This window comes from Vespa crabro, chromosome 15 (assembly GCF_910589235.1).
Source record: "Vespa crabro chromosome 15, iyVesCrab1.2, whole genome shotgun sequence".
NCBI lineage: Eukaryota > Metazoa > Arthropoda > Insecta > Hymenoptera > Vespidae > Vespa > Vespa crabro.
The window spans coordinates 3,458,306-3,478,925 of NC_060969.1; the positions used below are offsets into that span (position 1 = coordinate 3,458,306).

The 20,620-nt window shown below is 24.5% G+C and overlaps 2 protein-coding genes across 5 annotated transcripts; both read right to left on the minus strand.

Annotated features, from left to right (window-relative positions):
- Window positions 1-1,849: 1,849 nt before the first annotated feature.
- On the minus strand, window positions 1,850-8,225 carry LOC124429476 (long-chain fatty acid transport protein 4-like). Its single transcript, XM_046974807.1, has 10 exons — window positions 7,961-8,225; window positions 6,120-6,270; window positions 5,708-5,945; window positions 5,345-5,570; window positions 4,589-4,793; window positions 4,237-4,429; window positions 3,995-4,141; window positions 3,773-3,910; window positions 3,537-3,694; window positions 1,850-3,435 (listed from the first exon to the last, which is right to left on the minus strand). Exons 1-10 carry the CDS (start codon window positions 8,140-8,142, stop codon window positions 3,130-3,132), a joined length of 1,944 nt encoding a protein of 647 aa, XP_046830763.1. The 5' UTR covers window positions 8,143-8,225; the 3' UTR covers window positions 1,850-3,129.
- Window positions 8,226-9,226: 1,001 nt separating this feature from the next.
- Window positions 9,227-19,717, minus strand: LOC124429404 (long-chain fatty acid transport protein 4). 4 transcript variants are annotated; one of them, XM_046974636.1, is made up of 13 exons: window positions 19,501-19,717; window positions 19,296-19,361; window positions 15,028-15,473; window positions 13,535-13,685; window positions 13,160-13,397; window positions 12,834-13,071; window positions 12,484-12,685; window positions 12,132-12,324; window positions 11,838-11,978; window positions 11,497-11,634; window positions 11,215-11,372; window positions 10,677-10,830; window positions 9,227-10,563 (listed from the first exon to the last, which is right to left on the minus strand). In XM_046974636.1, the coding sequence occupies exons 2-13, from the start codon at window positions 19,359-19,361 to the stop codon at window positions 10,409-10,411; spliced, it is 2,280 nt and encodes a 759-aa protein (XP_046830592.1). In that variant the 5' UTR covers window positions 19,501-19,717; the 3' UTR covers window positions 9,227-10,408. The 4 variants fall into 4 exon arrangements, with proteins under 4 accessions (XP_046830592.1, XP_046830591.1, XP_046830593.1 ...); XM_046974635.1 differs by having other exon boundaries at window positions 19,296-19,717; XM_046974637.1 differs by lacking the exons at window positions 19,296-19,361; window positions 19,501-19,717 and adding an exon at window positions 17,958-18,207.
- Between the last annotated feature and the right edge of the window lie 903 nt (window positions 19,718-20,620).

Consider the following 20,620-nt stretch of genomic DNA (forward strand, 5'->3'; position numbering starts at 1 on the left):
TGTGTAGATGTTGATGATAATGATGATGATGATGATGATGATAATGATGATCATAATGACGACCATAAGGAACTGGTGAAACAAATTTATGAAAGTTAATAATGACATGTGATTTAGTTAGTAAGTTTAAAAAAGCCACATTAGAATTTATAGCGGTATTGGTGCTTAGAAGACGATTATCGCCGTGCAAGCACGCGTAGATATATGATTCTATATATATACATATATATATATATATATATATATATATATATATATATGTATGTATATATATATAATATATTATAACACAGTATCTATCTATATATATATATAAATATATATATATATGTATGTATATATATAAATATATTATATATATACACATATACACTGTATATGTTCAGACAAAGCTGAAGTCTTTTTTTACGAATAATTTTATTTTTGAATGAAATACAATGAAAATAAAATTTCTTTATATTCAATTCTTAGATTTTTGAAAATTTATTGATTCCTTTTATTCCCCAAAAGGATTATATTTTTTAAGAATTTGAATTCTTTTACTGATATTTTGAATTCTTCTTTTTTTTCTTTTTTTTCTTTTTTTTTTTTTTTTTTTTCGTTTGTTACGAAATCTTTCGCCAGAGGGGGCTAACCTGCGATATGTACGCGAAAATGTAACAAATGTTTTAACGTTAATTGCGAATAATTTAATTTGTTTTTTTAATTACTTAGTGAAAAATTAAATTTGAAATGTGCAAATTCATTTCTTTTTTTTTTTTTTTCTTGTTCCATTTGTCGATGAAAGAAATAAAAACGATGCATTACTTCATCATTATGAAGAATATTTTTTTCATCAGATAATGTTACTTCATTTCATTTTATATTTCGTTAATTTTTCTTATAGAATATATTTGTTCAGATAGATTATTTTTTTTTTTTTTTTTTTTTTTTTTACCGCATAATCTCCTTCCCATGTGCAATTTAAAATACGAAGAAGTAAGTCCAAATTTGTTCATGAAGAATATAATTATTACTGTAAGTAACCCATTCAAGTTATTATGTGACTCAAATTATCTTTATTTACAGCCAACAAAACTTTTAACACGTCAGTCAATAGTACTCAAATTTATTACGAAAGTTATATTAGTGCCAATATAAATAAACTATAAAGTTACGATATAATATATCTAAATGAATTACTGTGCGAATTCTTGTCGTCCTTTATTATTTTCTTATTTCTATTATCTATCTTATATAATAGTTTTGATTTAATTATGACATCGTTTATTTCGCATTAATTATCAATAGATTCTTCGTGATAAGACACATTAGAAAATTCGTCAATTTCATCAATTTTTATTAACAATTATTATAATATAAAATAAATAATACAAATAACCAAATGAAATTACCAAATCAATTTTCATCGTCATAGTATGAAATCTATAATGATGATATAAATATATATAAAGTATTTTCAAAGTTTGTCATGGTTTCATTTAATATTTAATATGTGATAATGTAAAACTTTATGTTTTTATTATTATAATGTATTTTTATAAAACAAATTATTGTTACATGTTTTTGGTAATAATTTTTTATATTGTTTTGATAAAAAAAAAAAAAAAAAAAAAAAAAATAAAATAAAAAATAAAAAAAGGATGACAAGAATTGCAAAAGCATATAAAATAATTTGGTTTCAATAATAAATTATATCTGATAAGTCTTGTCCAATGAAAGGAAAATATCATCTACTTACATTGATCGTTGATAGAAAAAGAAACTTAGTCAATGTTTTGAAACACTAAAAACATGTAAGTTCATTATTTTACTACATAAATTATATTCATGAATAAATATAACAACGTCATTAAAATAATTATATTTCTGTCAAACAACAATTAGAATTTACTGAATTTCTAACAAACATAATTTTTAACTTATAATTTCATCAAATTTACTACAATACAATTTCTTAACCAAGTATTATTTTCAAAAGTGATTAGGTAGGAAATATTTATTGTTCCATAAATTTTTGTGAAATTGCTTAGAATATCATTATAATGATACATACATATTATAATGACACTCGAAATAACATATAAAACAAAATACTGATCAAAATTATTAATTCTTATTGAATTCTTTTTCTTACATAAAGAATAAGTGTTTATTAAATATATTATTAGTGCAAATGTTAGGTTAAAGCATACTGTGCAATATATATTTAATATCTTTAGTAAAATCTTTTTTTTTAAATCAAAGAGATCTTACATTATATATATATATATATTAATTATATAAACAATATAAATTTTTATAAAGAAAATAATTAATAATTATATTACCAAAAACATGATATCGAAATTTTAGAAATTTTAAGAAAAGATCTTTTTATTTAGCTTGTACTATTTACATTAATGTTAAAAATTTGGATGGTTGTTTAATTGGACTCAATGTTGAACAAGGAATGTATTATTTATATGAGTTTGTTTACATTATGATTCCTAAAATAAGGGAGATCTTTTTTTACAATATCTATACCACATAATATTGTATCTAGTGTGAATAAATACAATGTAGATAAAATGAGATCTCAAAGTTATAAATTCAAACAATCTAAAAAGTGATAATTTTTGACAATTGAATTTTCACTGTATTTATCAATGAAAATATTGTGAAAAGTAATAAGATATTCCTCTAGTTTATAAAGTGGCGCCTTTAACATCAAAATACTTATTTCCTTTAATTTATTATCTATGCAAAGTGTTTAACTAAGTTGATTTTTATCAAATCACGATTAATTTGCACGATTTTGATTTCTCTTGTAATAGAAATCGATAGTTACTAATTTGCAGGTTTAGAATCTGCATATTCCTGAATATTTTAATAGTATCGTGGATTATATTTTTTCATATAATTCCATATTTAAGATATATGTACGTGAGATTATATTCACGTATTATACAATGAAATTGTTGTGTGCGATACGAGATCATAAATTGTTAATGTCAATTCAAATGGTTTCTCGTATGTAAAAAAAAGCTGTCTAATCCATGCGCCCTAATCCGATCAATTTTACACATTTATAGAGTTCCCCATTACGAAAACAAAACAAAAAAAAAAAAGAAAGAAAAGTATTGCTAATTACAACTTGGTAGATCCCGATATAATTTTTTGATATAGCTCGGGTGTAACTTCGACATATTCTTTATCTGATCGAAAATACACTTTATCTTGAATCTTATTAGGATCAAATCCTTCATTTTGAAGGCCAATTTTTTTCAATTTAAATGTACTTGTCATTTCTAATTCTTTGACAATCCTTAAGAAAATTGGTCTTGCGTAGGAAGGTAAAGCTTTGTCTAAACCCTCAGCAAGTGCTTTAAAGTCTATTAAACTCTCAGGGTCTACTATTGCTGCCATTCCTGCTTTTCCTTCTACACCAGGTATCTTTAAAAATAAAATAAATAATATACAATTAAATTACTTTCATCAATTAAAAATTAATAAACGTAATAGAATATATTTCGTATGTATCAAAAATATTAAACCTGTACTCCGTAAACAGTTGTATCTCTATACCCAGCAACATTACTGATAACACCTTCCACCTCAGCAGTAGCAACATTTTCACCTTTCCACCTGAAAGTATCACCTGTTCTATCCTTGAAATAAAAGTATCCAAATTCATCCTGTATTAAAATGTCACCTGACAAAATAGAAATATACACGTGAGTATTATCAAATGATAGAATCAATTATAAATTTTTAACAAATTTGATTTTACCTGAAAGAAATGCTTTATCACCCTTACAGAATACATTCTCTACTACTTTCTTTCGTGATGCTTCCTTATCCAAATATCCATTAAATTCTCTCTCTACATTTCCTTGTTTTATCAATCCTATTAGCATACCTGGTTCATCTAAAGAAGAAAATATAATTTATTAGCTTTTCCATAATACACATCCACACATATACAAAATTTGAATAATTAAGTATTACATACTTATTTCAGTTCGTATGCATAATCCATCTTTACCCCTAATTGGTTCGCACGTGTCAGGATTCACACGAATAAGAGCAACTGGATGAAGAAATTTAGGTAATATTGATGGAACAAAACCAACTGCTCCAACTTGATTGTCGACATTAACTGTACGTATAAAAAATCAACGAATTATATTATTTATATATATATATATATATTTAAAAGTTATGAAAATAGTTTTATATAAAATAATCATTTACCAATATTAGCATTGCCTTCGCTCGATCCATAGACTTCCGTAATTTGTTCGATTTTAAAACGATCAACGAACTCTTGCCAAATTTGTGGTCTCATACCATTTCCGACCATTAGTCTAATCGAATGAGTTTTATCTTCCGGACGTGGTGGAGCTTTTAATAAATATCGACACATTTCGCCGATATATTGTGCCAACTAAAAATAAAAAAGAATTAATATTATATAATTAATACATATAACAATATATATTATTTCATATAGTATAAACATATCTATCATATTTATTAATTTTATTATATTATTAATTTTATAATTATAATTAATTATAATATTAATTATAATTATAACACTTACCGTGCATTTATACTTGATGCAATCAGTCCAATAAGCACTGACAGAAAATTTACTTCTTAAAACACTTGGAATACCTTTGGTAAGTGCACAACCTGTCCCTACTAATCCACCAGACATATGATATAATGGAATAGGATTATATAAAATATCACTATTCTTCTTCAATCCCAGCATATGATAAGTTGCCGTTATGACGAGTAGGAATCTGTTAATGAGACAATTTTTTTATTGCCTTATTTTATTTTATATTTCTTTATTATATCAATAATTATTATTTAATATGTAATAATTATTTTCTAAAATATATAATTATTGTAATTATTTAATACGATTTATTTTGAGATAATCGATTGTAACAAGGAAGGATAATAATTTATAATAATTATTTTACTTTTTTCTTTTTTTTTTCTTTTTTTTTTTTTTTTTTTCTTTTTAACTAAAGAAAAAACAATCGGTTATAAATTTCTTTGATATAAATAGCTTTTCAAAGCTAATATGCTGAGACTCGTGTAAAGCGACTAGATCTACATTAATCCGATTTGCAAGCAGTCGTAAGACTTCTATGACAGGATTATGAATGGTTCATTATACTTGGTACTATATCTATAATTTATGCATCATGTATGGAATGCATACAATAATATATGTAAGCTAAATTATACTTTATCTATAAGATCTAAATTATACTTTATCTATAAGATATCGCTTTAATATGTTAAAAAATAAAATAATCATATTTAACATTAAGTATCATACCTTGAATTTGGTACAATAGCCACTTTGGGTAAACCAGTTGTACCACTGGTATATATATACAACAAATCATCTTTATAACCAGGTTCATTATCAACATCTGGTTGTTTTATGCTAGCATCTGCTATTAGTTTATCCAAATTTTTGATATCCCCGTTATATCCTTCGAAATTGCCACCTTGTTTATACTTGATTATTCCTTCAATAGAATCTGAAATATCTTCGATTGCTAAAACAAGAGAATATTTTTCTTTTTATTATTTTTTTTTTTTTTTTTTTCTTTTATTAATTCTTCCTTTCTCTACGAATCGGATTTAATTCCTATTCGAAAGAATAAGAAGAAAAAAAAAAGAAGTTGTCATTTACCTAAGGAAAATTCCTCGGTATAAATTATGCTTTTAACTTTCGCAACTGTCAGGCAATGGCTTAAACATTGTTGACGTAAATTGGTATTAATCAAAGCTGTTATCACACCTATCTTACCCAATCCAAGCCAAGTTGCGATATATTCCGGTCTGTTAAGCATCAAAAGTGCTACGGCATCACCTTTACCATATCCAGCTTCTTTAAAAATATTTGCTATTCGATTACTATATTTGTCAATCTGTAAAATAGTAAGAAATGAGTCTATTGATTAGAATTTATTTTTATATGAGTTTATCTATAAAAACTTAGAATTTGGAATTTGGAACTTTCAACTTTGAACTCTTTTAAAAAGTATTTATAAAAATTTCTTCATCGACATATCATATATATATATATATATATATATACTTACATCTTCGTTAGTCCAAGTACATCCTTCGAAAATAAAACATGGTTTATCTGGATAAAGACGTGCTCGTTCTTGGAAAATTTTCATAACCGTTGTATTATTTCTAACGAAACTTTTCAGATCTCGATTAGCATTCACATACCGATAGAGGAATCTGTAGAAAAAGAAAAAAAAAAAAAAAGAAAAGAAAAGAAATAATAAATAAATAAAAAATTAAACATCGATTAAACTGGAATTTCATATGTATTTATATGAATTCTTCGTTGTTGTAAACTTCAACTCACCTCAAAGTAACGATTTTCAATATATTTTTAATGTATATTTATAATACATATATATATATATATATATATATATATATATATATTAAAAATATAATAAAAAATATATATTAATTATATAATAAAAGAATTATATATATATATATATATACATGCATATATACTATAGAAAAAATTCGTCTGCTTTACGGCATTGTAAAGCGATTGAAACAGGTGTTCGTAAAATATTTACACGAAGGACAAATCCCACGGTGTAAGAGTAGGCTAAAGTAACGATGACGTTTCTGTGTAATGATTTTACTATATATGATATAAAAGGTTTTAATGTGATATAAAACAAATGACTGAAGAAAAAATAAAAAGGGAAAAAATAATGTTGAAATTCATTATTATTTTTTACTTATCAAATGAAACGTTTTATATGTATTCGCGTAAAATATGCTGAAATATTCATTAATATTTATCGGTACGATAAGTCTCGACTATTTCAATTTTCTCTAAAGTTAAAAGTTAATACTTTTTAATTGTTTTTCTTTATTCTTTTATTTTTCTTTTTTATTCTTTTTCCTTTTTAAATTATCACTACAAAATATAATTTTAAAGTTTCAATAACACGATAATAATATTTTTTAAATAATTATATTAATCTTGAATTTATAAAATATCGAAATTAATATTTATATATATATATATATATATATATATATATATATATATCAATTTTTTGTATGTATGCATATGTATGCTTACATATAAACACACGGAACAATAAATTTTCTGATTAAAATACAATAGGAATTAAAAGTCATTGGAAAAAATATATACATATATACATACATACATATACATATAAATATATATATACATATATGTTGCAGTTAATATAGGAAAAAAAGTACAGGTCATCGAGAATGATAGCCTTTAGCTCGTCATTTTATGTCCCATTATTTCCGATTAGTTAGGAAACTAAAAATATCGCTTTAAAGTTCACCAGATAATTTTCTCAAGTGTTCGAACATTTTCTTATTTTTCTAAATTTATTCTGCAACATTAATTTATTTTTTATGTATATATTGATATTTTATTTTATATTATCAATTTATATATTCGTATATAAATATGTAAACATATATATTTTATGTAATATATGTATATATACATATATATACATATATATGTATATATATATATATATATAAGAAAATTGGCTTTTATAAAGTATGCGACTTCATAGACATGTCGCATTAAAGCATGGATCGATAATATCTAAGTTGAAATGGCGAGACTGAATGTGATATTTTAGCGATAGAACTTAGGGATATTTTTTCTTTTTTTTTTTTTTTAATATATATATATACACACACATACATATACATATATATATACATATATATATATATATATACATAGTTATTACCAGATCATCAAATATTAATTTTGATCTTGACATTAATCCTTAATCGTATCCTACTCAATCTTATCTCTTATAAAAATATATTTATTAATAAAGAGAGAGAGAGAGAGAGAGAGAGAGAGAAAGAGAGAGAAGAGGGTTGTACTTACTTGATATCCCTTGGCAGTGTCTTCAAAATGACGTAGAACTTTCGATGAAACTTGCAAATTAATGGGATAAGGGTGGCGGCCAAAAGTATTTGAGCAATTCTTCCTAAAAATCCGATCCTTGCTGTTAAGCCGGTGGCCATTAAACCGACAATAGCAAAAACAAGAAGTAACCTGATGTCCATTTTAACTGGGTCACCTTACGTGAAAAGTGTGCAGTTGTATAATCCGAAAGCTACGCTGCGCTCCCTTAAAAGCTACTGTGAATCGACGCTACTTCAACGCCACTATAAAGCGGAGGGTTGTGGCACTATTTCGTTTTTACTGAAAAATGGTCTTGCTGATAATATAAATATTATCAGCGCATTGTTATCACTGCCATGCGAATAGATCGAAACAACTTATTATATATTTAATGTACACAAATATATATATATATATATATATATATATATATATATATATATATATATCAATAATAATTTATTATTAATAATTTGTAAATTAGATATTACGTTGCATCATACAAATATTCTACCTAACTTTGTATAATTAAGTATAGCTATATATATATATATGCTTGTATAAAATATATATAAGCTATATATATAAGCTTGTATAGCTTGTATAACTTGATATAACTTTGTATAACTAAGTTTACCATCGTAAAAAGTACTTTTTTACGAGCTTTTTTTTTTACAATAACATTACCTAGGCTATTACAAAGTCTATAGTTCTTTATAAGTTGAATATAATTTCCTGACATATATCATTAAATTATTAATTTCTTATTAAAGTTTTGATAAACTAATACGTGTAACCAAATTTATGAATGTCAATGAGAAATTTTAACTAACTATAAAATTCATCAGTGACTTGTACAATTATCCTCCAATTACAATCATTATTGTTAAGTCTTAATAATTTTATAATATGTATAAATGCTTAATAATATTTTTTAAATTATTATGAAATCAATGTTCGATAATATATATGTCATTAATTTTCAATTAAAATTTTTTAATTTACATAATGTATGATATGCATAAGTATATATTTCTATTATATATCTCATCTATAGATTAGAGCGATGATAAAAAGAAATCTCTTTCTCTCTCTCTACCTTTTTGTAAGTCCTTATTCCAAATATCCACTTATTTTCATATTTTTTATCTTTAATACTCGTTCTCTGGTAATTTTAATATATTTTATTTAATATACATATACAGTCATTGAGAAAGGATGTGATTAAAATAAACATATAAAAAATATTTGTAAATCAATTGCAAGAAGCAATTGTTGTTTCATTTAATTAGAGATACAGAAAATAGAAAACTTTTATTCTAAAAATTAACAAATAACAAGTAAAAATTTTCACCACGTTATAATATCCCATACATATACTTTACACCATATGAATATTATCTTCCTCTTTAAATCTCTCATGAAACATCTTATATAGGTAAATACTTTTTAATATTAATAAAAATAAAAAAAAAAAGGGAGAAAAAAACAGAAACATAGGAAACTACAATTGTTACGAAAAGCTATTGGTATACCGGGATATCGGGCAAAATTATATTTCTTAATTTAAATTAAATTGCCTATGTACAAACATAAATAGACGAAGGTATATCTCTATACACATATATAAGGAGGTCCAAAATAATTGGTAATAACTTTAAAACTTGTAACTTCATGTATTATCAACGAATTTGAATTATTATTATTATAATAATTATTATTATAATTATTATTATTATTTCTTTTCTATTTTTTTATTAAATAATAATTAAAATTCATTGATAATTTATGAAATTACTAGCTTTGAAGTTATTGACCTTTTATTTTGGACTACCCTGTATATCCACATATAGATTATTATAATATAATATAACGGTGTACGTTGTGAAAACATTCACATGACAAGCGATTTTACTTTTGTCATTCTATTCATTATTTATTTATGTAATATGAACATATCTCGATTATGTTAATTATTAATATGAATAAATGATTATTAATTGAGAAGGATATTATTGGATTGATCGTTTAAAATCAATTAATTCATTCAAATGGACAAAAAGTGTCATATGAATTAAATTTTCTGCTTTAACATTACCTGATTCAATTTACTTTCTAAATAAATTTTGGAAATTTGTAAAATATATACATACATACATACATACATACATATATATATACACATATATATATATATATATATATGTATATATATAAAAATAAAATGAGTAGTTTGACGTTCTCCATTTATGCGGTAAATAGTAAAGATTTAGCATATTCAAATCGATTTATCATAGCATATATAAGCAATAAAGAGCATTATATATAACATATGACATAATACATTTTTCTGATTTCATTCCAAGATGTCATCTTCTCAATATCATTTATTCTCGATTTTTCTTGGTATCATTTATTGCAACAATTTTATAATTTAATTTTTCCTCCTTGAATTTCATCGAATATCTCTTTCGTTAACACCTGATATCCCAATTTGGGATCTAAGTAATATAATTTGTCTTGTATTCTTTTAGGATCGAAACCTTCTTCTTGTAAATCCCTTTTCTTCAATTTAAATGTACCTACAAAAAAAAAAAAAAAATCAGAAATTACTTTATCAAGAAATTAATATATTAATTATTAATATAATTAATTAATTATTATATTTAAATAATTTATATTATTTATTATTTACTTGTGAGATCAACTTTCGATAATATTCGAAGAAATTGAGGCCTAGCATAAAACGGTAATTGATCTTTAATATTGGATGATAATTGTTTTAGATTCAACGTATTTGTTTCGTCACAAATAGCAGCCATACCAGCACGTCCTTCTGCACCATGAACCTATATAATGATAGTAATTATAAGTTTTTTTTTTTTATTATTTCGTAAAAAAAAAAAAAAAAAAAAATATGTATGCATACACATATACGAATTAGTGATTATGAAAGTAATTATATATTTTTTGTTCAGAGATATTTTTTAAAATTTGGATTTGTATTATTCAAAAATTATTTTTCGACAATAATAAATAAAAAAAAAAAAAAAAAAATAAATAAATAAATATATATTCATTCTTGAGAAAAATAATTCTCTTATATAACTATAAAATCTTAAGAATGAATAGCCTGATACGAGAGACAAATTTTTATAATTCCTATCTTTCATAATCACCGGCAAACATGTGCACGTATATATACATAATTATATTTTTTTGTTTAGAATTACCTCAACACCGTAAATTATACAATCTTTATAATTTATAAAATTACTGATTATGGCTTCGACTTCGGACGTTGAAACATTTTCTCCTTTCCATCTAAACGTGTCACCGGTTCTATCTTTGAAATAAAGATATCCCAATTCGTCTGCTACAAGAATATCACCTGAAATAAAATATTTTCTTTAGAATTAAACAAGAATATAATTAAGATATTAATTTTTTTTTTTTTTTTTTTTTTTTTTTTTTGATATATGTATATATACACATATATAAATATATATTTATACCAGATATAAAAGCAGAATCGCCTTTAGTGAAAACATCGCGTACGATTTTACTGTCCGATGCTTTTTTATCCACGTATCCCAAAAATGCTCGTGTCGGGTTGTTCGATATAATTTTTCCAATGAAAACACCAGGTTCGTCTAAATGAACAAAGAAAATAAAATAAAATAAAATAAAATAGGATAAAATAAAATAAAAACCTAAAAGAAAACAAATACAACAACCGTTTGAAAAGCAGTTAATCCAAATAATCCACTTTATTCGCCACGATAATTTCTAAAATTCAAAATTATACAAAATGTAATAGCATTCGATCGATTATTTTTTATAAAATTTAACTTACTTGGACCACAAACTTGACACAATCCTTTGGTATTTCTTATTGGTTCACCTTCAGCATTTACTTTAATAATAGATATTGGATATACCGATGTAATAATTCGTGATATGAATCCAATAGCTCCAACAGTATTATCGATGTTTACTGAAAGAAATATAGAAAATTATTTTTTTTTTTATCTAATGATTAAAAAAAAAACTTCTTATTTTTCAAGTGACTTTTTACTCGCAATCAAGAATAAATCTCTCACGTATTTATATAATCTTTTTTCCCTTTTTTAATTTGATTTTCTCTTACCGATATTCGCATTACCCTCAGTAGCACCATAAAATTCAATGACCTGAGGTATATTAAAACGTGCTACAAATTGATGCCATATTTGTGGTCTAAGTCCATTACCAAAAATCATTCGAAGATTGTGTTGTTTGTCCTCAGATTTTACTGGTACTGCTAAAATGTAACGACACATTTCTCCTATATATTGTGCGATCTATAAAAAAAAAAAAAAAAAAAAAAAAAAAAGAAAAAAAAAAGAAAAAAAAAGAAAAAAGAAAAAAAAATTGATAATTTTTCACTATATTCATTAATATTTCTTTCTAGGGATATACCGATTAAAAGATTACTAATCATTAAAGAATTATTATATTACCGTGCATTTGTACTTAACGCAATCGTTGAAATAAGCACTAGCAGAAAATTTTTTTCTAATCACAGTCGTATTTCCATGTAATAATGCTTGACCTATTGACATAATACCACCTGCTGTATGATACAAAGGTAATGGCGTATATAATATATCGGAAGATCTCATTTTAGCTATGATATTAATTCCACTAGCGATGAATATAAATCTATATAAAAAAAAAAATAAGAAATAATGGAAAAAAAAGAGAAAAAAAAAAAAAAAGAAAGAAAGAAAGAAAAAAAAAAAAGAAAGAATAAATGATTTAATCATCAAATGGGGAATTGTTACTTATCGATCGTCTCATTTTTCCTCACCTTGAATTAGTTATTACAGCAGCCTTTGGAAGACCAGTAGTTCCACTGGTATAAATATATAATAAATTGTCGTGATAATAACTTTTGTCCTGTGGTATTGGTGAAACTGTAGAAACCTCTGATAAAATATTTGTCAAATTTTTTGCCTTTAAATGTTGCGTAGATTCTGCAGTTGTCTCATTTCCATACTTGTAGAGTGCTATATTTGCATTGAGTGTACTAGCAATATCCGCGATGACTACATTTGTATGAATTATAAATATGCATTATTGATTTCTTTTAATAAAATTCTTTATAGAAATATATATATATATATATATATATACCTTCGACAAAGTCAGAACTATAGATTAATGCTTGACATTTAGCGATGTCGATGCTATGTAATAATGATGATTTACGAAGATTAATATTAATCAATGACGTTATTATGCCTATTTTACTTAAACCAAGCCAAATTCCAACAAAATCTGGTCGGTTTTCCATTAATAATGCTACCACATCTCCTTTTTTATAACCATGATTTTTAAACGTAGTTGCAACTTTATTACTGAAGTCTTCAATCTGTAAATATAAAAATGAAAGTGCAAATTAAAACAAATATAAAATCGAATATATATATATATATATATATATATTCGATTTATTTATATTATTCAATTATATATATATATAAGAAAATTAATCGATTATTAGCATACTTGCTGGAACGTCCATTCTTGATCTTCGAATATGATGCACGTTTTATTGGGATGCCGTGCAACGTGTTGCCGAAATATATCGGCAACGCTTTTATTTTTTCTTTCATGGCCACGAATCAACCAAAGAAGTTTAATGTATCTTAGTAAACCTCTGCAAAGGTAAGAAAAAGGTCAAGAAAAGGAAAAAAAAGAAAGAAAGAAAAAAAAAAAAAACTAATTAATACATAAGAAATGTAAAGGACAAAAAAGTTTGTTATAATTCAATGACATACGAACAATAACGCATGTGAATCATCATTAACTTTACAATCACCGATCATTAATTCTTTTATCATAATTTAAGGAAGCGAAAAAAAAATTGTTTGTTGAAACGTCTGAAAGACAAAAGAAAAAAGGCAGATCAAAGAGCTACGAGGAAAATGTCGTAAAAAGAATGGAATAATATTTCTCTTCTAATGTCGGTAATGATATTAAAAAAAAAAAAAAAAAAAAAAAAAAAAATAAAAAAGAAAAGAAATAAAGAAAAAAGGAAAGAAAAAAAAATTATCGTTCGATCGAATTCAATACTGTTCGATTGCGAAACGAATTCTCACATTTCCAATATTTTCCATTCGTACATTTCGAACTCATTGCTAAACGTAAGTGATATTGGTATTACGTGATAGAATGAATATATAAGCTTCTGACAATGTCATTATATCAATTATGAATAATGAAAATGAAAATTATCAATTAATATATACTACATATATATATATATATATATATATGTATATATAAATAAATAAATATGATTATTCGAAATTCTATAATGAAACTTTTGTAAATCATAAAACCGTTATGTTGACCGATCAGAGAAAGCCGGCTGCCTAACGGTATTTCAAGTTATAAGATAGAAGAGAAGAGATTTTCATATAGTTAAAGTAAAATAAAAACTGTTATTGGAAAAGGAGGGGAGGAAGAAGAATAAAAGAAAGATAATATTTTTCAAATGATACTTATCAAATGTATACATACATATATTATGTGTAGTGAAATTACGTAATAAGAGTATAAGAGTAGATTTATTATATATATATATATATATATATATATATATATTCTCTGTATAACAAAGTGGGTCAAAAGTTTTAAAATGATTTTAAAAAATTGATTACTCTTTTCTCACGTTTTTAAAATTAATATCTTTCTTTTCTTTTACTTTTTCTTTTTTTTTTCCTTTTTGTTATTTTTTCTTATTTACTTCAGATAGAAAAAACTATAATTAGTTGGTTAATTATTGCGAACTGATTATAAAAGGTCTATTTAATAAAGAAAAGAAAAAAAAAAAAAAAGAAAAAAAAAAAAAGAAAGAAAAAAAGAAAGGAAAAAAGAACCGGCAAAGAAAAAAAGAGAAAAAAAAAAAAAATTAAGTAGCTTTTAAAATCATTCAGTTATTGTTGACTTATCTACACGCACATGCATATAAAGAATATTATTTTTTATCTACTTACTTGACATCACGTGGTAATGTACGAATGGCAATATAGAACCATCTTAGACGACCACCAGCAACAAAGTACGCAACTATCACAACAACAAAAAGTTGTAGAAGAAACATGTGGCCGATGTAAAATGTTAAGAAGGCCAACGAAACTGCGATAAATGTTATTAACAGCATGACTAGCATTAATTGACGAAGAAAACGGCCAATTGTTTGACAACGTGTTGGTGGTAATGAGTTTCTATATCCACCAAGTATATTTCCTACGGTCTGCGTACTACCAGATAACGTTGTCAAATCTACCGGTTTTTCTTCTTCTTTTCCCTCTTCAAGATTGACTACTACTTCGTTCGTACTCCGGACTTGCGACACCGATGCCGTTGTCGTCATCGACGTTGCCTGTAATCGGTTCAATGATTCCCCTACTCTTGTATGGATTTTGCCCCTCTCTACGTCCTGCAATATGAGAAAAGTATTTTCCTTTCCTTTTTCTTTTCCCCCTCCTCATTCTCCTCGTTCACTTCCATCTTTTTTTCTTTTTTTTTCATTCTCTTTTCCTCTCTTTAATATTATCTTTTATCTATCCTCCATTATATTGTTATACACATATGTTGACTAATGATCGATTCTCTTTAACAATTATTATTGAAACAATTAAATTATATATATTGTGATTTGATGCTTTTAAATTTTTGACGATTCTTTATTATTAGTTTTGTATTTCTCTTTCTTTCTTTTTTTTTTTTTTTTTTTTCTTTTTGTTGTTTTTTTTCTTCCCTTTCTTCATAGACTCGTCACGTTATTGCAAAAGGACAACGGAATTTGTTTTTATTAATCATATTAACCGGTTTTAATTTTATTATTATTTCCCACTTGTTCTTTTCTTTCTTTCTTTCTTTCTTTTTTTTTCTTTTTTTTTTGTTTTTTAATATACATATTTTTCATTCTTTTTACTAGCTTTTTTCTTTGTCCCTTTTTCTTTTATGTATGTATTTGTAAATATAATTATATAGTAACTCCATTGATACTACTTGTTACGTTTTATTTTTTGTCTCTCCAATTCTTATTATCTTTTGCGTGTTTCCTTTTATGAATATAGCAATAACATCGCATATACTTTATTTTTAACTATTTTTGTCTTTATTATATTGCCATTTGCATATTATCAAATTTCATATATATAAATATGCAATTATATCTTAAAAATAACGTTATGTATTTTTATTGCATCTCATTAATACACAATATACTGAAATATATAAAGATGATTGATATATTTTGTATATGAATAATCTGCACGGTCGTTGGTTGAAGAAACATGAAATCGTAGAGAGAGAAAGAGAGAGAGAGAGAGAGAAAAAAAGAAAAAAAAAAAAGAGAGAAACTAAGTGAAAGTTAAAACGACAGAAATACGTTACGAGTTACGAGTTACTTTGCTAAAGTACTTCGTCATTATTGATAATTCTTTCATTTTTTATTGTTTCGCATCAAATGTAATACTTCAGATAATGAATAAAAATATCGAATGATTTTGAATGTTTAATCATACCAGAAAATACCAGGTAGCGCGTTCAGAAATATTATATATATAAAGATATGATAATTTTCATAGAAGATACACGTCAGCTAGCATTAAATTGTGATGCTGTTTCGTGATTAATCAATCAAAGCTTATTTATAGCTGTTAAGCAAATTATCAAAAGACGATATCTACATTATTCATGTCACATATAATGTATGTATGCATATATATATGTATATATATATATATATATATATATATATATATAGTTATGTTATATATAATATATCCATTCACCAATATATAATTAATAATTAATCTCAAATTCATTTTTTAAAAACTATTATTTGCCAATAATATTTCTAATTTGATATTGCGTGTATGAGCCTGAAATAAGAGAATAAAATAAACGTTCTCGTTAAATACGTACGTGCACGTACCTATAATTATCAAAATGATCATTTATATCAGGTCGATAGTGTTAAAAAGACAGTTTTAATGAACACGATATTTATCGTTTTATACACGTCACATCATTATAATTCTTTATCATGGTTTTTGATTGTGAATATTCGCATCATTAACGGTTGTCCTCAACTACTACCAGTTGTGTTTATGTAACAGGACATAGCTCATTTACTCATTCTTACAGTTCGTTTGTTCGTTGATTCGCGTTCGTTCATTCGTATTCATTCTTACGTATATTCTTATAATTTTCTTTCTATTTCTTTTTTCCTCCTTTTCCATTCTTATTTTCTACCATTACATATATATGTATATATATATATATATATATGTATAATATATACATATGTCAATAGAAAAAAAAGTATGCGTTGAAAATTGTCGATACTGTTTTCCATTAACTATACTGCTCAACTGTAATTTAAAGTAATTACACCATAATTAAATTCTAACATATGAACTATGAGAAACTATATCCTCTAACATTTTTTTATCAAAGATATTAATATAAATATGAATGTCGAATGTTGACTGTCTAGTTTTACAATTCTGTTCTTGATTTATAAAATATTTCTATGACAATATCCATACTATATCGACATTATATAATTTTAATGGAAAACTATATGGTGAAAGAATAACATTTAACATAGAGTGAAATAATATAGATGACAAAGAAAAAAAATAATATATCAATAATTGTTAATGTTTTATTTAACGATAAATAACAATATACTAATGAAAGAAGATCGTACGAGCAAATAATTCTCAATTAACATAATTAACATAAAATAATAATAGTTAACATAAAATTGTCATATTGTTCAGTACAAAATAATTATAAAAAAAAATATTAATAACTTGATACATATACATACATATATATATATATATACATATAAATATATATATATATATATATGAGAAGAAACATTGTATATTTGTTTACTTACTTAATACTACAAACTTGTTATGTAAATAAAGTAAACGTAAAGTTAACCTAATTATAATTGATGAACACAAGCAAGCGTCAGGTAAAGCACGATATAATTATCACAGAAAAAATATGACCTCATTTCACAAACAACTATATCTGTACAATTAAATTTGTGCCATTAAACTAAGTTACACATTTACAAATTATGATATCGTTTATCAATTGTAAAATAAAAAAAAGTACACTATCTCGTTAGATGCTGAAATTTTGATAACGAAATATTAGTTTCGTCAATATACCACCAGATGGTGCGAGGATGCTAGTCTAATCATAATAAGAAAAAAAAGAAAAAAAAAAAAAAAAGAAAAAAAAAGAAAAAAAAGAAAAAATTCAAATACGTTTTACATTATAAAGTTATATGAATAATTATTATAGTTGCTACTTGGCAAATAATAGGTCGAGAAAGTAAACATGAATAGGTCTAGAAACTCTCCTTTTATCCGCTTTCATCTCTTTCAGGAGTAAACTGAAGTTAGAAAATCTCTTCGACACTATGTTGTCCTCCTTGTTAATTGGAGAATACACTTGCTTTCTTTTTTCCTTTCTCTAACGGATTATAACGCATCATATCCGTTTTCTAATGATATGTGAAGTACACAAAGTACAATATAACAACAAAATTTTATAAATCATTATTAAAAAAAAAAAGAATATATATATGAACATATATCTTTTTTTTTTCGAAACTTAAAGAAAAATACGTAAATTTTCTTTATTCTTTATCGCATTATTATCTCAGAAAAAAATTTTACATCAGATTATTTATTTATTTTTATTGTATGCAAGAGATCTAAATTATATAAATGGTGCCGTTAATGATACGAAATTATTAATTATTAATTAAACGATACGAATGATTAATCTAGTGGTTAAATTAATTTATATATGTTAATTTTGTAATGTTAAAAATTAGAATTTTTAATGTAACATAATATTTCCCGAAATTTTCGTAAGTTAATTTTTTCTTTTTCTGACTTTAATTAGCTCAATTTTGTGATTTCACAATTTTTACAAGTTTTACGATTTACGATTTAAACAAAAAAATAAAAAAAAAAAAATAAAAAATTAGCTTTAAAAATCTCGAAATATGATAAATGATTTTTAATATCATTTGTAGAAACTTTTTGTTCTACATCATTATGTGTGTATAACAAGATCTTTTAAATTTGAACGCAATAAACGATATCGATAATAGAAAATGTTAATTCTTTTTGTTTCCATTCTTTTGTTTTATTTTGTTTAATACGTAATAGTAATAAAAATTCCAAGATTAATATATTTCCCCAATACTTACGCGATTTTTATCATCGATCGTGTTCAATACAACGCTATTCCCATTTTCAACGTTATTGACGGACATCTTGAAAATAATATTTGAAAAAATGAATCCTCTTGAAGAATAAAAAGAAGAAGAACAAACACTAACTAATAAAAATAAAAAATAAAAAAAAATTGATCTAAAGCAAGCTCGTTTGATAAATGATGATGTTATAAATCACCTCGCATTGCACAATAAATTCCTTCACTTTTGATATTTTTTCACAAAATAAACTTAGGAATTGAAGAACCGTTTTAGGATTTAAAAGTTTTCATTTGAAATTAAAATCAATGAATAAACACAATGAGGTATTACGAATGTTTTTCGATTCGAATAAATTATTCCATTGTCCTTTTGCACTCACGTACGATATTAATAAACATGTATAATTCTTTTTTTAACAGTTATTAAGCGTCTATGTTATATTGTTATTATTATTACTATTACTATTACTATTACTATTATTATTAATATTATTATTATTATTATTATTATTATTATTATTATTATTATTATTATTACTTTATGCTCCTATGTAGAAAGTTTAGAGAAAACGTGAAGAGAAAATAAAAATGCGAGAAAAAAATAGAAAAGAAAAAAAATATAAATAAATACACGCAAAAGGAGGTATAACTGATAAAAAACGATTTACTAAATAAAAAGAACCGATATATGTATACGAAGATACGTGTATCGACTGTAAATCGTCTACGAGTAAACTAAAGAGAAAGAGTTTCCTACATCGACCTACCTCAGCCGAGTATATACAACAGTTCTCCCTCCTTCATTCTATGATCGTGGCATAAATACTCTCAAAAACCTGTATACTTTTCAATCATATTTTTATGGTCATTCAATTTAATGAACTGAAGCCAATGAAAAAAAAAAAAAATAAATAAATACATAAATATTTATCTTCCATAAATATATATTATATTTATATGTAGATAAATGTATTTGTTTATAAATGTATTATAAACAAATTAATTAAAAAGATTATACGTGAATGTATATGTATGTATACATTAATATGCATGCATGTATACATGTGTGTGTGTGTGTGTGTGTGTGTGTGTGTGTGTGTGTGTGTACACGGACGAATGTACCGAAAAAAAAAATCTTGCATATATTTGAATTCTTCGGTGTCATTAGGTCATCTTTTTCTTATCTCATCGTTATGCGACAATTTTTATACGACGATTTTTATGCGATTAAGAATAAAAAAAGGAAATGAAAATTTGAGCTATTTGTTAAATTGTTCATTATACAGATATTATTTATTATACGGAAAATATAAATAA

Coding starts and splice junctions, on each gene's coding strand:
- LOC124429476 (XM_046974807.1), bottom strand. CDS start 8,142: ATGGACATCAGGTTACTTCTTGTTTTTGCTATTGTCGGTTTAATGGCC. Junction 4,430..4,588: donor GCATCAAGTATAAATGCACG/GTAAGTGTTATA, acceptor TTTTATTTTTAG/TTGGCACAATATATCGGCGA. Junction 3,695..3,772: donor TGATAAAGCATTTCTTTCAG/GTAAAATCAAAT, acceptor CTATTTTGTCAG/GTGACATTTTAATACAGGAT.
- LOC124429404 (XM_046974636.1), bottom strand. CDS start 19,361: ATGTCCGTCAATAACGTTGAAAATGGGAATAGCGTTGTATTGAACACG. Junction 12,686..12,833: donor GCTGTAATAACTAATTCAAG/GTGAGGAAAAAT, acceptor TTTTTTATATAG/ATTTATATTCATCGCTAGTG. Junction 12,325..12,483: donor GCGTTAAGTACAAATGCACG/GTAATATAATAA, acceptor TTTTTTTTATAG/ATCGCACAATATATAGGAGA.